The sequence below is a fragment of the Vidua chalybeata genome, chromosome 16 (genome assembly GCF_026979565.1).
Source record: "Vidua chalybeata isolate OUT-0048 chromosome 16, bVidCha1 merged haplotype, whole genome shotgun sequence".
Taxonomy (NCBI): domain Eukaryota; kingdom Metazoa; phylum Chordata; class Aves; order Passeriformes; family Viduidae; genus Vidua; species Vidua chalybeata.
Genome location: NC_071545.1, coordinates 304458 through 317509, shown reverse-complemented (window position 1 = coordinate 317509; position 13052 = coordinate 304458). Strand labels below are relative to the sequence as shown.

The following is a 13052-nucleotide window of genomic DNA, read 5'->3' as shown; positions in this document are numbered from 1 at the left end:
GTTATTTGATTCTCAGGGGTTTTCCTCCTACTTCTGAAGGAGGACCAGCCTCTGCTGGAACACATACCCATATGATAGAGATCATGTTCATCAGTTTCACAAAGATGGTCTATTCATCTAAGGTTTGTGCAGTCCACTAACATTCAAGGAGTCTCCTTCCTTTCTTACCTTTATCTGAGTGACATTTCCTTCAAGTTCTGTAGATGCCTGGAACTTCCACTTCTCCTTGCCCTCCAAAGTCCATGTGCTCTGATGAGATCCTGCTGCTTTCTTCCACATTGCTACTCTCCCCTTGCTAGTTCCAGCTGCCAAGATACCTGCCATTCACAAACATTTCAGGCATTTCATCTTGGACTTCAGAAAAACAAACCCATATTACACAATGTAACAGGCAACAAACTCTGGTTCTTGGGTACTGAGAAGCCACTTTCCAGCAGCAGCATTTCTCTCCTCACTGCAAACCAACATCTTAGTCCTATACTGGAGAACTTTTCTGGAGAAACAATGGGAGAAGTTCCACATGGTAAGGTGCATCTTCTAAGCTACCAGATGAAGTGATTTTTTAAATACATCAGACAATTACTTCATTTTAACCTCTTCTTAGAATATAGAACTATTGAATATCCTGAGCTGGAAGAGTCCCCAAGGGTCATCCAGTCCAGCTCCTGGCCCTGCACAGGACAGTCCCAGCAATCCCAACATATGTCTGAAAGTGTTGTCCAAACACTTTTTTACCTCTGGCAGCCTTGAGGTCATCTCCACTTCCCTGGGGAGCCCAACCAACCTCTGTGGGGAAAAACTTTTGATATATAGTCTAACCCTCCCCTGGCTGGACACAGCTATGAGCTATGGCTGATCCCTTGGGTCCTGTCACTGCTCATAAAAACCAGAGGTCAGATCTGCCTCATGCATGCGCCCCACAGTCTCCCCTTCTCTAGGATGAACAAACCAAGTGACCTCAGCCATTTCTCCAATGGCTTGTGTTTATTTTTAAATAGGTAGTTTTGTAGTCACTTTGGGCAACCAACCACTGAAAACTATCGCAGCAATTATCAGCTGTGCCTACACTAGCAGACAAGGTGGTGCCCAGGAGCCGGTCTGTAAAAAGGATCTGTTGTAAGGACCTGGCATACATATGATGCATGTCACTAAGCTCTATTTTGCATTAGCTCTAGTGCAGGCTTGTAGACTGAATGCCCAAAACATGTTGAAGTGCATTAGGTGTACTCCAGGGGTACTCGTGCCAAAGGGAATCCAGCTCATGCACCACGAGACAGCTCCACAGTGAGTCCAAGTGTAGTTGAGTACCAAATGATTTCCCTGCACCTTTCAAGGCATATTTCCGATCCACACTAAAATCTTCAACATCACATACTACCACTGAGATCCTCAGTCACATGACAAACATACTGAGATTATTACAGGGCATGGAAGGCTGAGGTTTGACAAGGTTTAGGACCAGAGATCACAGCTGCCATGTTATTTCTCACCTTTAGCACTGCAGTAAGATACACAGTTAATACATTCTCCCCCCTCAAAGCCAAATTGCATATCTAGAGAGAGCACATAGTTCTCATCTTGATCCAAATCCCAGAACCTAAGGCACACAAAACAAAAGTGTTAACAATGCTTTTCTTTCCAGGTGTCTTGCCAAACACAGTCAACAGAATGCTGTACAAGGCATTAATTTACTATTTCCACAATACCTAGATAATTTAATTTTTAAAATTAAATTGTCAGAAACTGTCTCTGGAGTGTGAATTTCTTAATCTCCTTCCTTTTCCTTTGAGGTTTTAATCTGCAGCATGTTTAGGGATATTCTCCTATGAAGAAAAGTCAGAAGCAAGTTCAGCTTTAAAAAATATGAAAGAAGTGAGGGCTAGTTGCAATTTTCTTCCTCCCTAATTATGCTTCCTCCTCAATTTTAAGAATATTCCTGGGTTAGTCAGTAGTCCTAAGGATTCCAGATTTATTTTCTAGAACTAAATTCTGCCATTAAGCTATTCCTTCTTGATACTTTGTCTTTATTGCATTCTCACAAAATGAATGAAAGTAGCAGACAGAGGCTCAATAAAGGGAAATACTGATATTAATGGAAATATTAATTCCCACCCTCCCAAAAGGTTAGAGGAATAGGTAGAGCAGGTCTTGGTAAAGACAAGGAAGACAAGATTGCAAAAAAGGTAAAACTACAGAACACATTAACATAACAGTATGGCAAAGCAACATACTTTGAATGATTAGAGAAAGAAGTAATTGAAATATATATTACAGTAAAATAAACGTCCTGAAAAGTAAGCACTTTTTTTCTGGTTGCTGATGCCATGAGTATCCTAAGGATCAGAAAATAACATTGGCAAGAATGGCAAAGGGGCTGTATTTTCATGCAAAACCCCCAGCTGGATTTATTTTCAGAAGAAACCAATAACAGCACTCAAGGAAGGAACAGAGTAGGTAGCACTTCCTTGACAATATAAAATACCAAGAGAGAAAGCAAGCCATACCAAATCAGTTTCTGTCCTTGAGAAAAAAAATTTTCATTTCTCTACTTATTTTACAAACAAAATTAGAAAATGTTGGGAGTTTTTCATTATTGGTAAAAAACCCCAACCAACATTTCAGCAAAATACTCAGTTCATTGCAGACTGTACCTTTTAGCTGGCCCTTGTCAGGGGCAGACAGAACAACTTTCATTCTTACCTGATGACTGTCTCACCTAGTGCTGTAACAATCAGGCTGTGGTCTACCAGAATCATGTCTGCAGAATGACCAGTCTTCCCACTCAACTTCACCTGTTAACAATAAGCAAATAAATACATTTGCAGAAGAACAGAGGAGCATGCTGAAGGACACTAAGCATCTGCACTGCACATTTTGGCTAAAAAGTAAAAATATGAAAATAACTCTACCTATCTGTCAATTCAGACAGACATATTCAGACAGTGAATTCAGATGATTCCAACAATGATCACCATAAAATGCATCAAGACTGCAATGTATAAATTTAATAAAAGAAACTTTGTAGTGGGTTAATTAAGTAAATAAGGAGCAGTATTTTACTCTTGCACTAGAACGTCTCTTAGAATTTAATAAAGATTCCTTTAAGATGTGAAATTCCAGATCTTACTTCTAGTCAAACATAAGTAATGATCAATAAGAAGTCAACACCACTGTAATACACAGTGTCCAGTCTTTTTCTCTCTTGGATAAAAAGAAAAGAAACATCTTAGAAAAGTGAAGGTTTGAGAGCTACCCACAAGCAGCATTTTGTAATAGCACAGGGCAGGGTGTGAGACATTTTCTCTTTAATTTCCTCTTTTAATTTCTGGAGATCCTCAGTCTTTCCACTGAGGAGACATGGGCCCATAATGGGGTGGAGATAGTTTCTTCATACATCTAGGGTTTGGTAACCAAATAGTCCACATTTTGTTCTCCTTCCTTCCATGACATCACTCCCAATGAATTGGCATATGACACCAGCACACTCTGTAAGAATTTCCGCCATATGTTTTGTGAACACTGGATGTTGTCTGGATTAGTAGGGAATTGCTCATTATTTGAAAATATAATTTCCCACACAGCTAATTCTCTCAGGTACCAGATACCTTGCTCCATAGTGTTCCACTTGTCTCAGTGCACTAAAAGGTCATCTTTCCAAGGAAACCTTTCCCTCACATTTGATAGGAGCTGCATCCAGAGGCTGAGAGTTTCTGGTCTTTTCCCAATCCCCTGGTCAATACTTGCATCCCAGGACACGGATCCCAGTTGCAAAGTGTCACTACCATCTAATTTCATATCGTGTACCACAATAGCCCAGCATCAGAGCACCCAGGTCACCGGGGACTCACCTGACTGGAGGCTGAAATCTTTTTGCATGTCTCACAGCTCACTCAGGAATAGGGTTTGGGTGACTATCTCTGGCCCTGCCCCTTCCTCCTGTTGTGAGGGCCCTGCTTCTTTTTCATCAGTCACTACAAGAACTGATTTGGTCTTGGATTTCTTCTGAATACAGGCAACTGCTCTTACCACAGGTTGTTCTTGTGGATAAGCTGCAGTTTGAATGGCCATGGTGCCTGTTGCTTTGCTTTCCTCCTCCTCCCTCTGAGGGTGCTGTATAGAAACAAGCAGTGTCCAATAAATAGTACCCAGGGTCCAGCACATTCCATAAATTCACACCTCTCTGGAACTGCCACAGCAATTCTCTTTCAAACACTTTATCAGGACCCTGTAGTTGTTCAGGGGTGAACTTCTGAACCAGGAGTAGAGTACTCTTTCAAAAGCTGGCCCATTTTCTCCCACATGCCACACCACTAATGACTATCCATCCCAGGACATGTTTCTGGACAGCTTCCATAGAAATCTCTGTCCTAAATCTTAACATGGTGTACACTGGACAGAGGAAACCTAGTAGACATATCAATGATGGCATACTTCCCAGATCACTGTGAAACAGGTTGCTGTGGTGGATACATAGTGCATATACGGAGTATATGTAGGGTTAGGTATCACACCCACATGAACAGAGCAAGGAACACTAGAACCAGGGAGCTCTCTACCTAAAACACAAATACTTCGATCAAAGTTATCTCAATCCTCTTGAGCCTTATCTTGGGCACCAATTAAATGTGGTGGCTTAACACCAGCAAAAAATTAAATAAGCCATGGCCCTTCTCCTGCCCCTTCCGGTAAGGGAGGGATATGTGCAGAGACTATGGACTGAGATAATTTACTGAAAGCAAAAAGCAATGGAATAAGAAACACAAAGTAACAACAGCAATATGAGTTTTAAAAAATATCCAAAACCAGAAGGTGTTTCAGTCAAAAAAATTAGTTTTACGTGGCTGCTGAGACCAAAACCAAAATGGTGGATGCTCCCCATAGATTGCGTCCACATGACTTCCCCAGGCTCCCGCATGCTGTCGCAAACAAAAGCAGTATGGCAAGAAGCTTCCTGCCCCCCTCCCAGGCCAAGACAACAAACAACAACGGCAAACAGACCCTCCCGAAAGCTGGGTCATCCAAGATGGGTCACACTGCAGCCTTGCTGGGCTCAGTTTCACACAAGTGCCTGCACCATTGCTTCTACCACTCTGCCATACTGGGGGGTTGCTGCAACTTCCCTGAAATTCTGCTGCACTCCTTTTGGCCTCACTTAGGAATGGGCTTGGCTGGACTGGGCTCAGCTGGGCTCCCTTTGGCTGTACTGGGGGCATTCCCCATCCCCTGCCCACAGTCTCCCCAGTGGTGCTGCCATTCAGCACACGTCAGTTCTGTGTTCTGCTGCTTTCCTTTCAGCACCATATCCCACAGCTGCGTCTCAGAGAAAACGGAAGAGAGTGGCTGGCAGGGGCAGAAGACAGAGTCTGCAGGGCTGATGCCAACAACCTTTCCATGAGAGAGAGCTAGGCGGAATGGTGCCCACTTTTGGGTTGTGTGTTTTTTCTCCCTGAAAACAGTGATTATATAGGCGGTATAGAATAATTTAACTGCACCTATATGGTGCTAAGCACTGCCCACCTCTGCAACGAGGACAACTGGAATTTCCAATTTTTCTCAAATTCACTAAGAAACTGAAAGTAAGTGTAAAAGAATTAAGATAGAGTCAAGATGAAAAGAACTATGAAAAAACAGGAAGACAAGATGAAAACCATCTTTCCAAGTTCAGTAACACATCATTCTATTCCACTTTTAGATAAGCTATTTTTGCTTCCTCATCAACATATCATCTGAGAAACAAATATGAGAGTTGATTCATTTGAAAAGAAAATAGAGATAATCAAAAACCAAAAAACTTATAAAGAATAAATATTGCAACTTTACCCTGTAGTATGACTCTTACCTTCATGAGCTCTTCTGCTTCTCCCTCAGGATAAACTGCATGTAAGGACAACTGCAGAGTCTCTGTTATTACAAGTAAAACATCTCTTTCCTCTAGCAACAGGAGCTTTTGGACCAGACTATCCATAGACAATACCTGCCTTGACCTCCCTTTCTCATTCACATAGTGCACAGAACCTGTAGAACAAATAAACAAGGTGCAGATTATAGTTTACAGCTTTTATCTACAATAGCCAAAATTGATGATTTCTACCTTAATAAAACATTCCTCAAGTGCTGAAAATGTAAAATTAACAAAAATTCTTTCATTTTCTAGTTCATCTCCAGATAGAGAGTACAATAGCTGACCAGAGCAATAAACCAAAGCATATTTTTCCTCATTTAGAAAATCCAAAGGGAAATACTTTAAATAATTTTAAACTGCAAGTAAACTTTCTGTATGAATGATAGCTTCTGAAATCTTCAGTCTTAGAAAAAAAATCTGTGAAAGAAGAATGGCAGCTAAGAATTGGTTCCATTTACAGCAGAGTTTAGATGAGAGAAAACTGTGAACATTAAGTTCTTCATTGTTTAGGAAACATTGCACCATACACCAAATTCAGCTTTAATCCATAATTTGACTGGCAAATGGGACAGTGTTTTTCTAAAAACACTGACATCGGTAATTAATGCATCTATCAACATTTTAAAAGCCATTATATTGTCATTAAGTTGTACTACTCTATAATCACAGAATCATTAAGGTTGGAAAAGACCTCCAAAATCATCAAGTCCAACCTTTGATCAAGTAGCACCATACCTAATAACCATCTAATGAAGTGTCACATCTAGTTATTTTTGAACACTTCCTGGGATGATGCCTCCACTGCCCTGGGCAGCCCATTCCAATGCTTAACAATCCTTCCTGTGAAGAAATTCCTTCCTCCAGTCTGCCCTCCCTTGGCACAACTTGAGGCTGTTTCCCCTTCTCCTGTTCCTTGCTCCCTGGGAGCAGAGGCCAAACCCCCACCTGCCTGCAGCCTCCTGCCAGGAGTTGTACAGAGCCAGAAGGTCCCCCCAGAGCCTCCTTTTCTCCAGGCAGAGCCCTGCCAGCTGCCTCAGCTGCTCCCCTTCAGGCTTGTGCTCCAGACCCTATCCCAGCTCTGTTCCTTTTTCTGGACACTAGCCCCTTAAGGTCTTTCTTCTTGTGAGAGGCCCAGAATCAAGGTGCCTCAACATCATCCAGCAGAGGGGATGCTCTCTGTGCTGGGCCTGTGGCCACACTATAGCTGATCCAAGCCAGGTGCCATTGACCTTCCTGCACCTCGACTCAGGTTCAGCTGCTGTCACTGTTACCCCCAGGGCCTTTCCTGCTGGGCACTTTCCAGCCACTCTTCCCCAAGCCTGGAGCACTCCATGGGGTTGTTGTCACACAAGTGCAGCACATGGCATTTTGCCTTATTGAATCTCATACAATTGGCCTTGGCCCATTGCACGGGTTTGGGCAGCGAAACCCCCAACAAGCAGTAGAGATGTTTGCAAGTGGTACTACAAAAATCACCCAAACCAATGTCATCAAAATCTGACAGATCTCAAACCACATCCACATAATTTCTTAGCAAATCACAGTATTATATAAGGGCGACATTTTACACCATAAATCAAAAAAACTATTAAATTAAATAACATCTTCCCCAAAAGCTTAAGCAGAAAACACAAGTGTATAAGAATAAACATTAAGAACCCACACCAAAATGTAAGAGATATGATCTGATTAAAAAGAATGTTTAAATTTCCAAAACTCTTGCAAATATATTACCATCCCCCACATTCCAGCTATATAAAAAAGAATTCCAAGTCCTGTCCCACTGTTTTATTTTCTCCCTGCAATAAAACCCTGCATAGATATCCTCATCTTCTTAAATCACAGGACATTTTGGTTTTGAAAGGACTTTTAAAACAAATGTCTTTTTAACCCTCTTTCCACAGGCAGGGACACCACCCACTACCCCAGGTTGCTCCAAGGCCTGTCCAACCTGGCCTTGAACACTTCCAGAGATCCAGGGGCAGCCACAGCTGCTCTGGGCACCCTGTGCCAGGGCCTCCCCACCCTCCCAGGGAACAATTCCTCCCCAATATCCCATCTAACCATGTCCTCTGGCAGTGGGAAGCCATTTCCTTGTCCTGTCCCTCCAGGCCCTTGTCCAAAGTCCCTCTCCAGCTCTCCTGGAGCCCCCTTAGGCACTGGAAGGGGCTCTATGGTCTCCCTGGAGCCTTCTCTTCTCCAGGTGAACACTCCCAGCTCTCCCAGCCTGGCTCCAGAGCAGAGGGGCTCCAGTCCATGAAGCATCTCCATAGCCTCCTCTGGACTCATTCCAACAGCTCCATGTCATTCCTGTGTTGAGAGCCCCAGAGCTGGAGGCAACTCTGCAGGTGGGGTCTCACCTGAGTGGGGCTGAGGTGCAAAATTCCCTCCCTCCCCTGCTGCCCATACTGTGGGATCAGCTCAGCACACAGGGAATTTCTGGGTGCCAGCGCAGACAGCTGGGGCATGTCCAGCTCTCACTCACCAGCACCCCCAAGTCCTGCTCAGGACATTTCGGAGTTACGGCAGATCACTACTAATTAAGAACTGAGTCTAAAATACATATGCTCAAACCAACTCAAACAATGAGGCTGCTCACTAGGAACAGTCGGACAGCATCATTTGATTGAAATTTGAGAAGTATGACAAGGAGGCTGTCTTGGGGTGACTTTATTATACTGTACCCCTACCATCTGCTTTATGCCCAGACAGGTTCTGTAACTTTAAGCTAGGTCCTAGAGAGGGGGAGAAGCCAGGGGAATTCTTTCGGCAGTTTGTGTTCAAACACAGATTCTCTCCCAGGTCTTTCTCAGGAGAGAGGAGAGTTAGATCCTTTTGCTTGTAGCTAGCTTCTTTTCATTAGGTGAGGCAAGAGGTCTTTCCCGGGACTGTGGCTTCTTCTTCTGGAACTGTTCAGCTTTGCTCCAATCCAAAAAACCAGACCATCACCGGGAGCCCCACGCCGCAGCCCAGTGGGGGGAGGCTGCAGGGACACCCGGCTCCGGACCTCGGGAGAAGCCAAGAAGGACTAAAATGCACCAGCTTTCACCGCAGCGAGAAGGTTTTAGTATCTAACATTATTCATTCTTGTTCCCGTGCCTGTGTGCACTCTGTGTGTTAAATAAACAGGTTTTTCCCTTTTCTCTAAGAAATTCCTTTCGTCTGATGGAAGGAGGGTGTGCCGCAAACCTGCCTTTTTTTCAGAGGAGACGCCCCTTTCAGGACATTTCCTCCTAACTTGTCTCAAACCAAGACAGAGGCCCAAGCCAAGGACAGCACCCGCAGAACAGGCAGCCTGTCCCTAGATGGGGCTCTGCACCACCAAAACAGTGGCTTTGAAGGTGAGGATGGAATGCGCACAGCTTCTCAAAGCTTCTCCCCTTGTATCTTAATGAAGATACAACCACCCTGGGTCCATTATCCATTTAAATGGTACCTTTCTAGAAAAGAGGCTTGTATTCTCCCATTGAAAGAAGGTACACTGCAAACCAACCACGCAGCTGGCCCATGCCACTCCTGCAAGCTGTTCTAGTGGAAACAAGGGGTGTCAATTTTGGTACAACACTGAATCAAATTGTAATGGAGCTGCAGAACCAGCATAACTGAAACGTTCTCAGAACAGTTAACACTTGAATCAACGGGATTACTTGAATCACCTATCAGAAACACCCATTATGCAACTTCTCACACACATTCTGGCTCCAGTTCAGAGAGCAAATTACAGAGAGATGGCATCACAAAAAAAATGGGGTGGGAAGAAAGTTAGCTTAGAGCAAACTAGTACTCAGAAGACTAAAAGGGATAGGAAAAGACAGGGAAGAGTAAAAGGCAAGGAAGAGGAAAATGCAGAGAAGAAACTATATTAGGCAGCAAACTAACAAAACAGATTCTCAGACTTTTTTTTGTTCCGTAAGACTGAAGCATCATTTCAAAGCATGAGAAAAAAGTGAAAATTTAAAATTTAAGACATATGTTTTAGCAGAATTTGCCTATTTATAGAAAAAAGAACCCACAACACATGCATTATTTTGAAGCTTTGAACAAAAGCTAATTTTATCTATACTTGTGTGTTAGAGATTGTTTTCCTCATACTCACTTCTTCAGGAATCTAACTAACCCAGTACCTCTAGTGACCTTGTGAACAAGACCACCCTGAAGATAAGATTTCAGTAGTTTTATTCATTTCTTACCAAACATTCTACAACTCCTATAGAATACTCTACCCTATTGAATATATGAATATACCCCAAGTGTCAGATATATGAAAACAAGATTATCATGCACTGAGCTACTTTGAAGCTCTAAGGAAACAACTTCCCAGCTAAATGGAAAATGGTTTTTCTCTTACCATCTGTCAAAGTGATAAAGAAGGAGACTCCTTCCTGGAGTGCAGTTTTCAGAGGCAATCGTATTCCAGCTTTCTTCCAGTTAAACATATCCAAGGCTTTCTCATCACCACTCACAGCTGCTTTTGCCAGCTGTACAAAGTCCCTGAAAAGAGAGATACTTCATTCCCAATTCTTTTCATAACTGTAATTTCAGTCTCAAAGAATGGATGAGCAGTTAATAAAGCATATTGTATAAAGAGAACAAAGATGTTTCATACACTGATTGAAAAAAGGGTAAACTCAAAAAGATACAAAGCAAAATTTCAATGTTACTTTTCATTTGCATTGTTTCACCTTTTTTTTTTTTTTTAAACATATCACTATTTTTTCAGAGATGTGAAACAGAAAAGCCCAGACAAGGAAAACTCTTCTTTTTCACTACAGCTGCTTCCTATTTCTTGCTTGGACAGGAAAGAAATAATAATGTTTAAGAATTGACTTTCAATTTAATTATTTTTTACAACAATATAATGATAATTGTATTTTTTACAATAATATAATGATAATTTGTTATAATAAACACAATTTGTGTTTATGGCTTTCCACAATCAGCAATATTGTTAATTAGAAGAACTAAGATTGTTAATTAGAAGAACTAAGACAGAAGAGTCAACAGCAATGGACAGAAGATGTGGAGAAGAGAATGAAGACCAGTTACTGCACACAGGACACAAAGCCAGCTACCAGAGTGGGAGAAGAGCTTGGAAATATAGGGCAGTTAGGACAAGAACATTTTTAAATATATTTTAAAATAGTTCATTTGTGGGTAGGACTTTCTTTCTGTGGAACAAGACAAAGCAGAGCTCTGATGGGGCCAATACTCACTTGCTAGGAGGGGGTGGCCAAAAGACACAGTGCCACAAGCACTTCCCATACTCCTGTTTAACCAGGGCAGGACCCTGTACTCTGCCCCGATGGTCCATCTTCCACAGAAACAAGACACCGTGCTAGAAAAAGACAAGTTAATTCATTACCCTTTACACACAGATGAGAATTCAGACTCAAGCTAATCACTGCACATACAAATAAATGTTTTATTGACAGAGCAACACCCTTCCTTTTGTTTAGTTGACACATACAATTACTCCCACTTAAAACTAAGCCACAGAGAACCAAAGCTATCTTTAATATTAATTTGCTCCCTTAAAATCAAATTATCTAAAAAAAGCTTGTTAGTCCTATCCTTTTTAGTTACATCACACTCCCAGAGCAATTAAATGGAATAGTCTTGGTTTTCTTCTACAAGTAGCATATGTAAATATTTGTTTTAATAACGCCCTTTCCACATTTTTTCTTGCAAGTAGTCAGATAGCTTATTTTTTAGCAATTGAAATAAAGGATAGCAGAGCATATGCTTCCCTCAGTAAGTGCATGTAACATTGATGTAGATGAGCATGGGTATATGATTAGACATGTAGAGTCACAGGATGCAGAAAGACTATGGGCAGAATTCTTTAATTTCTGGAGCTTTCCTCCTCTTTCAGAGCAGACATTCAAGAACTTACTTTTACAAAAATCAAGAACTTACTTTTAGAAAAATAATCTAGTAACTAGAAAAATCATAGATGCTAAGGAAAGGAAGTCTGTTCAGCTAATTAACTCAACAGTGCTCAATACAGGCCAGCCCTCGAGCCTGGCACAGGCACTGACATAACTCACACCCTGCAGTGCCAGCTCAGGAGCAACAAACCCCTGGTGACTGGAAAGAATGGAGACAAATTCCAACAAAATTACTTACACTACATCCTCACAGCTGGAATGCTAAGACAATTATTTATTATTGTTGTTATGCTAGTGCTTATGAAACCAAATTGCATTAAGGAACCTTCCATGTAAGCACTACATGAAAAAACCCAGTAACAATTTTCAATATCAAGTTCAATCTCATTTTACTTCATTAAGATAGATAAAAATAAAGTGGCATTAGAATTTGCTCTATTTTTATTTATTGTTTTCAATGAAGTATCATCCTTTTCCTAGAAGTGAAAGACTGGTAGCAGCGGTCACTTATTCTACACAATCTAACTAGAAGCCACACAAGATGCAGCCAAGGCCTTCCAAAGTAACATTTCCTTTTTTTTTTTTCCCCTAAGATTCAAAGTTCTAACTTCTTTTCAACAGTAAGATGGCAATAGTTGTACCATCCAAAACTATTTATTAAGTGCAATGTGTCTTGCAGCTTAAAGAATGCCACTCAGCTGTGTAACTGTGATATTGCTGCACTCCTGTCCCAAGAGGACACTTGCAGTTCATAAAATGTTTGCTAGTTACCTCTGAAAATCACAGGATCCTATGAACTTGTTGGTTCCTCCTCTCACTCTTTCATCAGCTTTATATGCCACCAATTTCCAAGGATCCCAACTAAAACCACCTGCATTATTTATAAGCTGGAGGAAAAGCCTGCAGCTTTCTAAAGCTGCTGACCTTCATTCCATCTCCTTCTAGATATTCCAGCCTGTATCCAGATAACCTACTTGCAATCTCAGTTCTCTTGTTCTCAGTTTGGAATACATGAGATTGGAAAAAAGAAAAGGCTCACAACCTCTCCTAAGTCTCACTGGAAAGGATGCAGAACTCATCTGTTTTCAAATGATATTTTTAAAGGACACAGGACACTGACCTTATCATCTATCTAAATGTCCTTTCGAAATGGAGATATTCTCTAATTCTATCCTGTAACTTCCCAATACTTTTTAAAAACTCAAAGATTTAGTTACTTGGTATGAAAGCAATTTGCTTACAAATTGGCTTTCATTATAGAA

General features: G+C 41.5%; 1 protein-coding gene across 6 annotated transcripts in view; it reads right to left on the bottom strand.

Annotated features, from left to right (window-relative positions):
* Positions 1-13052, bottom strand: part of IFT140 (intraflagellar transport 140) — an 83392-nt gene that overhangs the window by 62187 nt on the left and 8153 nt on the right. For 4 of the 6 annotated variants that reach the window (XM_053958111.1, XM_053958110.1, XM_053958112.1 and 1 more), the window contains exons 4-10: positions 11116-11237; positions 10251-10393; positions 5840-6015; positions 4027-4110; positions 2701-2792; positions 1491-1597; positions 169-317 (exon numbers count right to left, since the gene is read on the bottom strand). In XM_053958111.1, the coding sequence (XP_053814086.1) occupies positions 169-317; positions 1491-1597; positions 2701-2792; positions 4027-4110; positions 5840-6015; positions 10251-10393; positions 11116-11237 (873 nt within the window). Of the gene's footprint in view, positions 1-168; positions 318-1490; positions 1598-2700; positions 2793-3848; positions 3904-4026; positions 4111-5839; positions 6016-10250; positions 10394-11115; positions 11238-13052 lie in introns of those variants that run through there. The other 2 variants (XM_053958109.1, XM_053958114.1) reach the window with 2 other exon arrangements.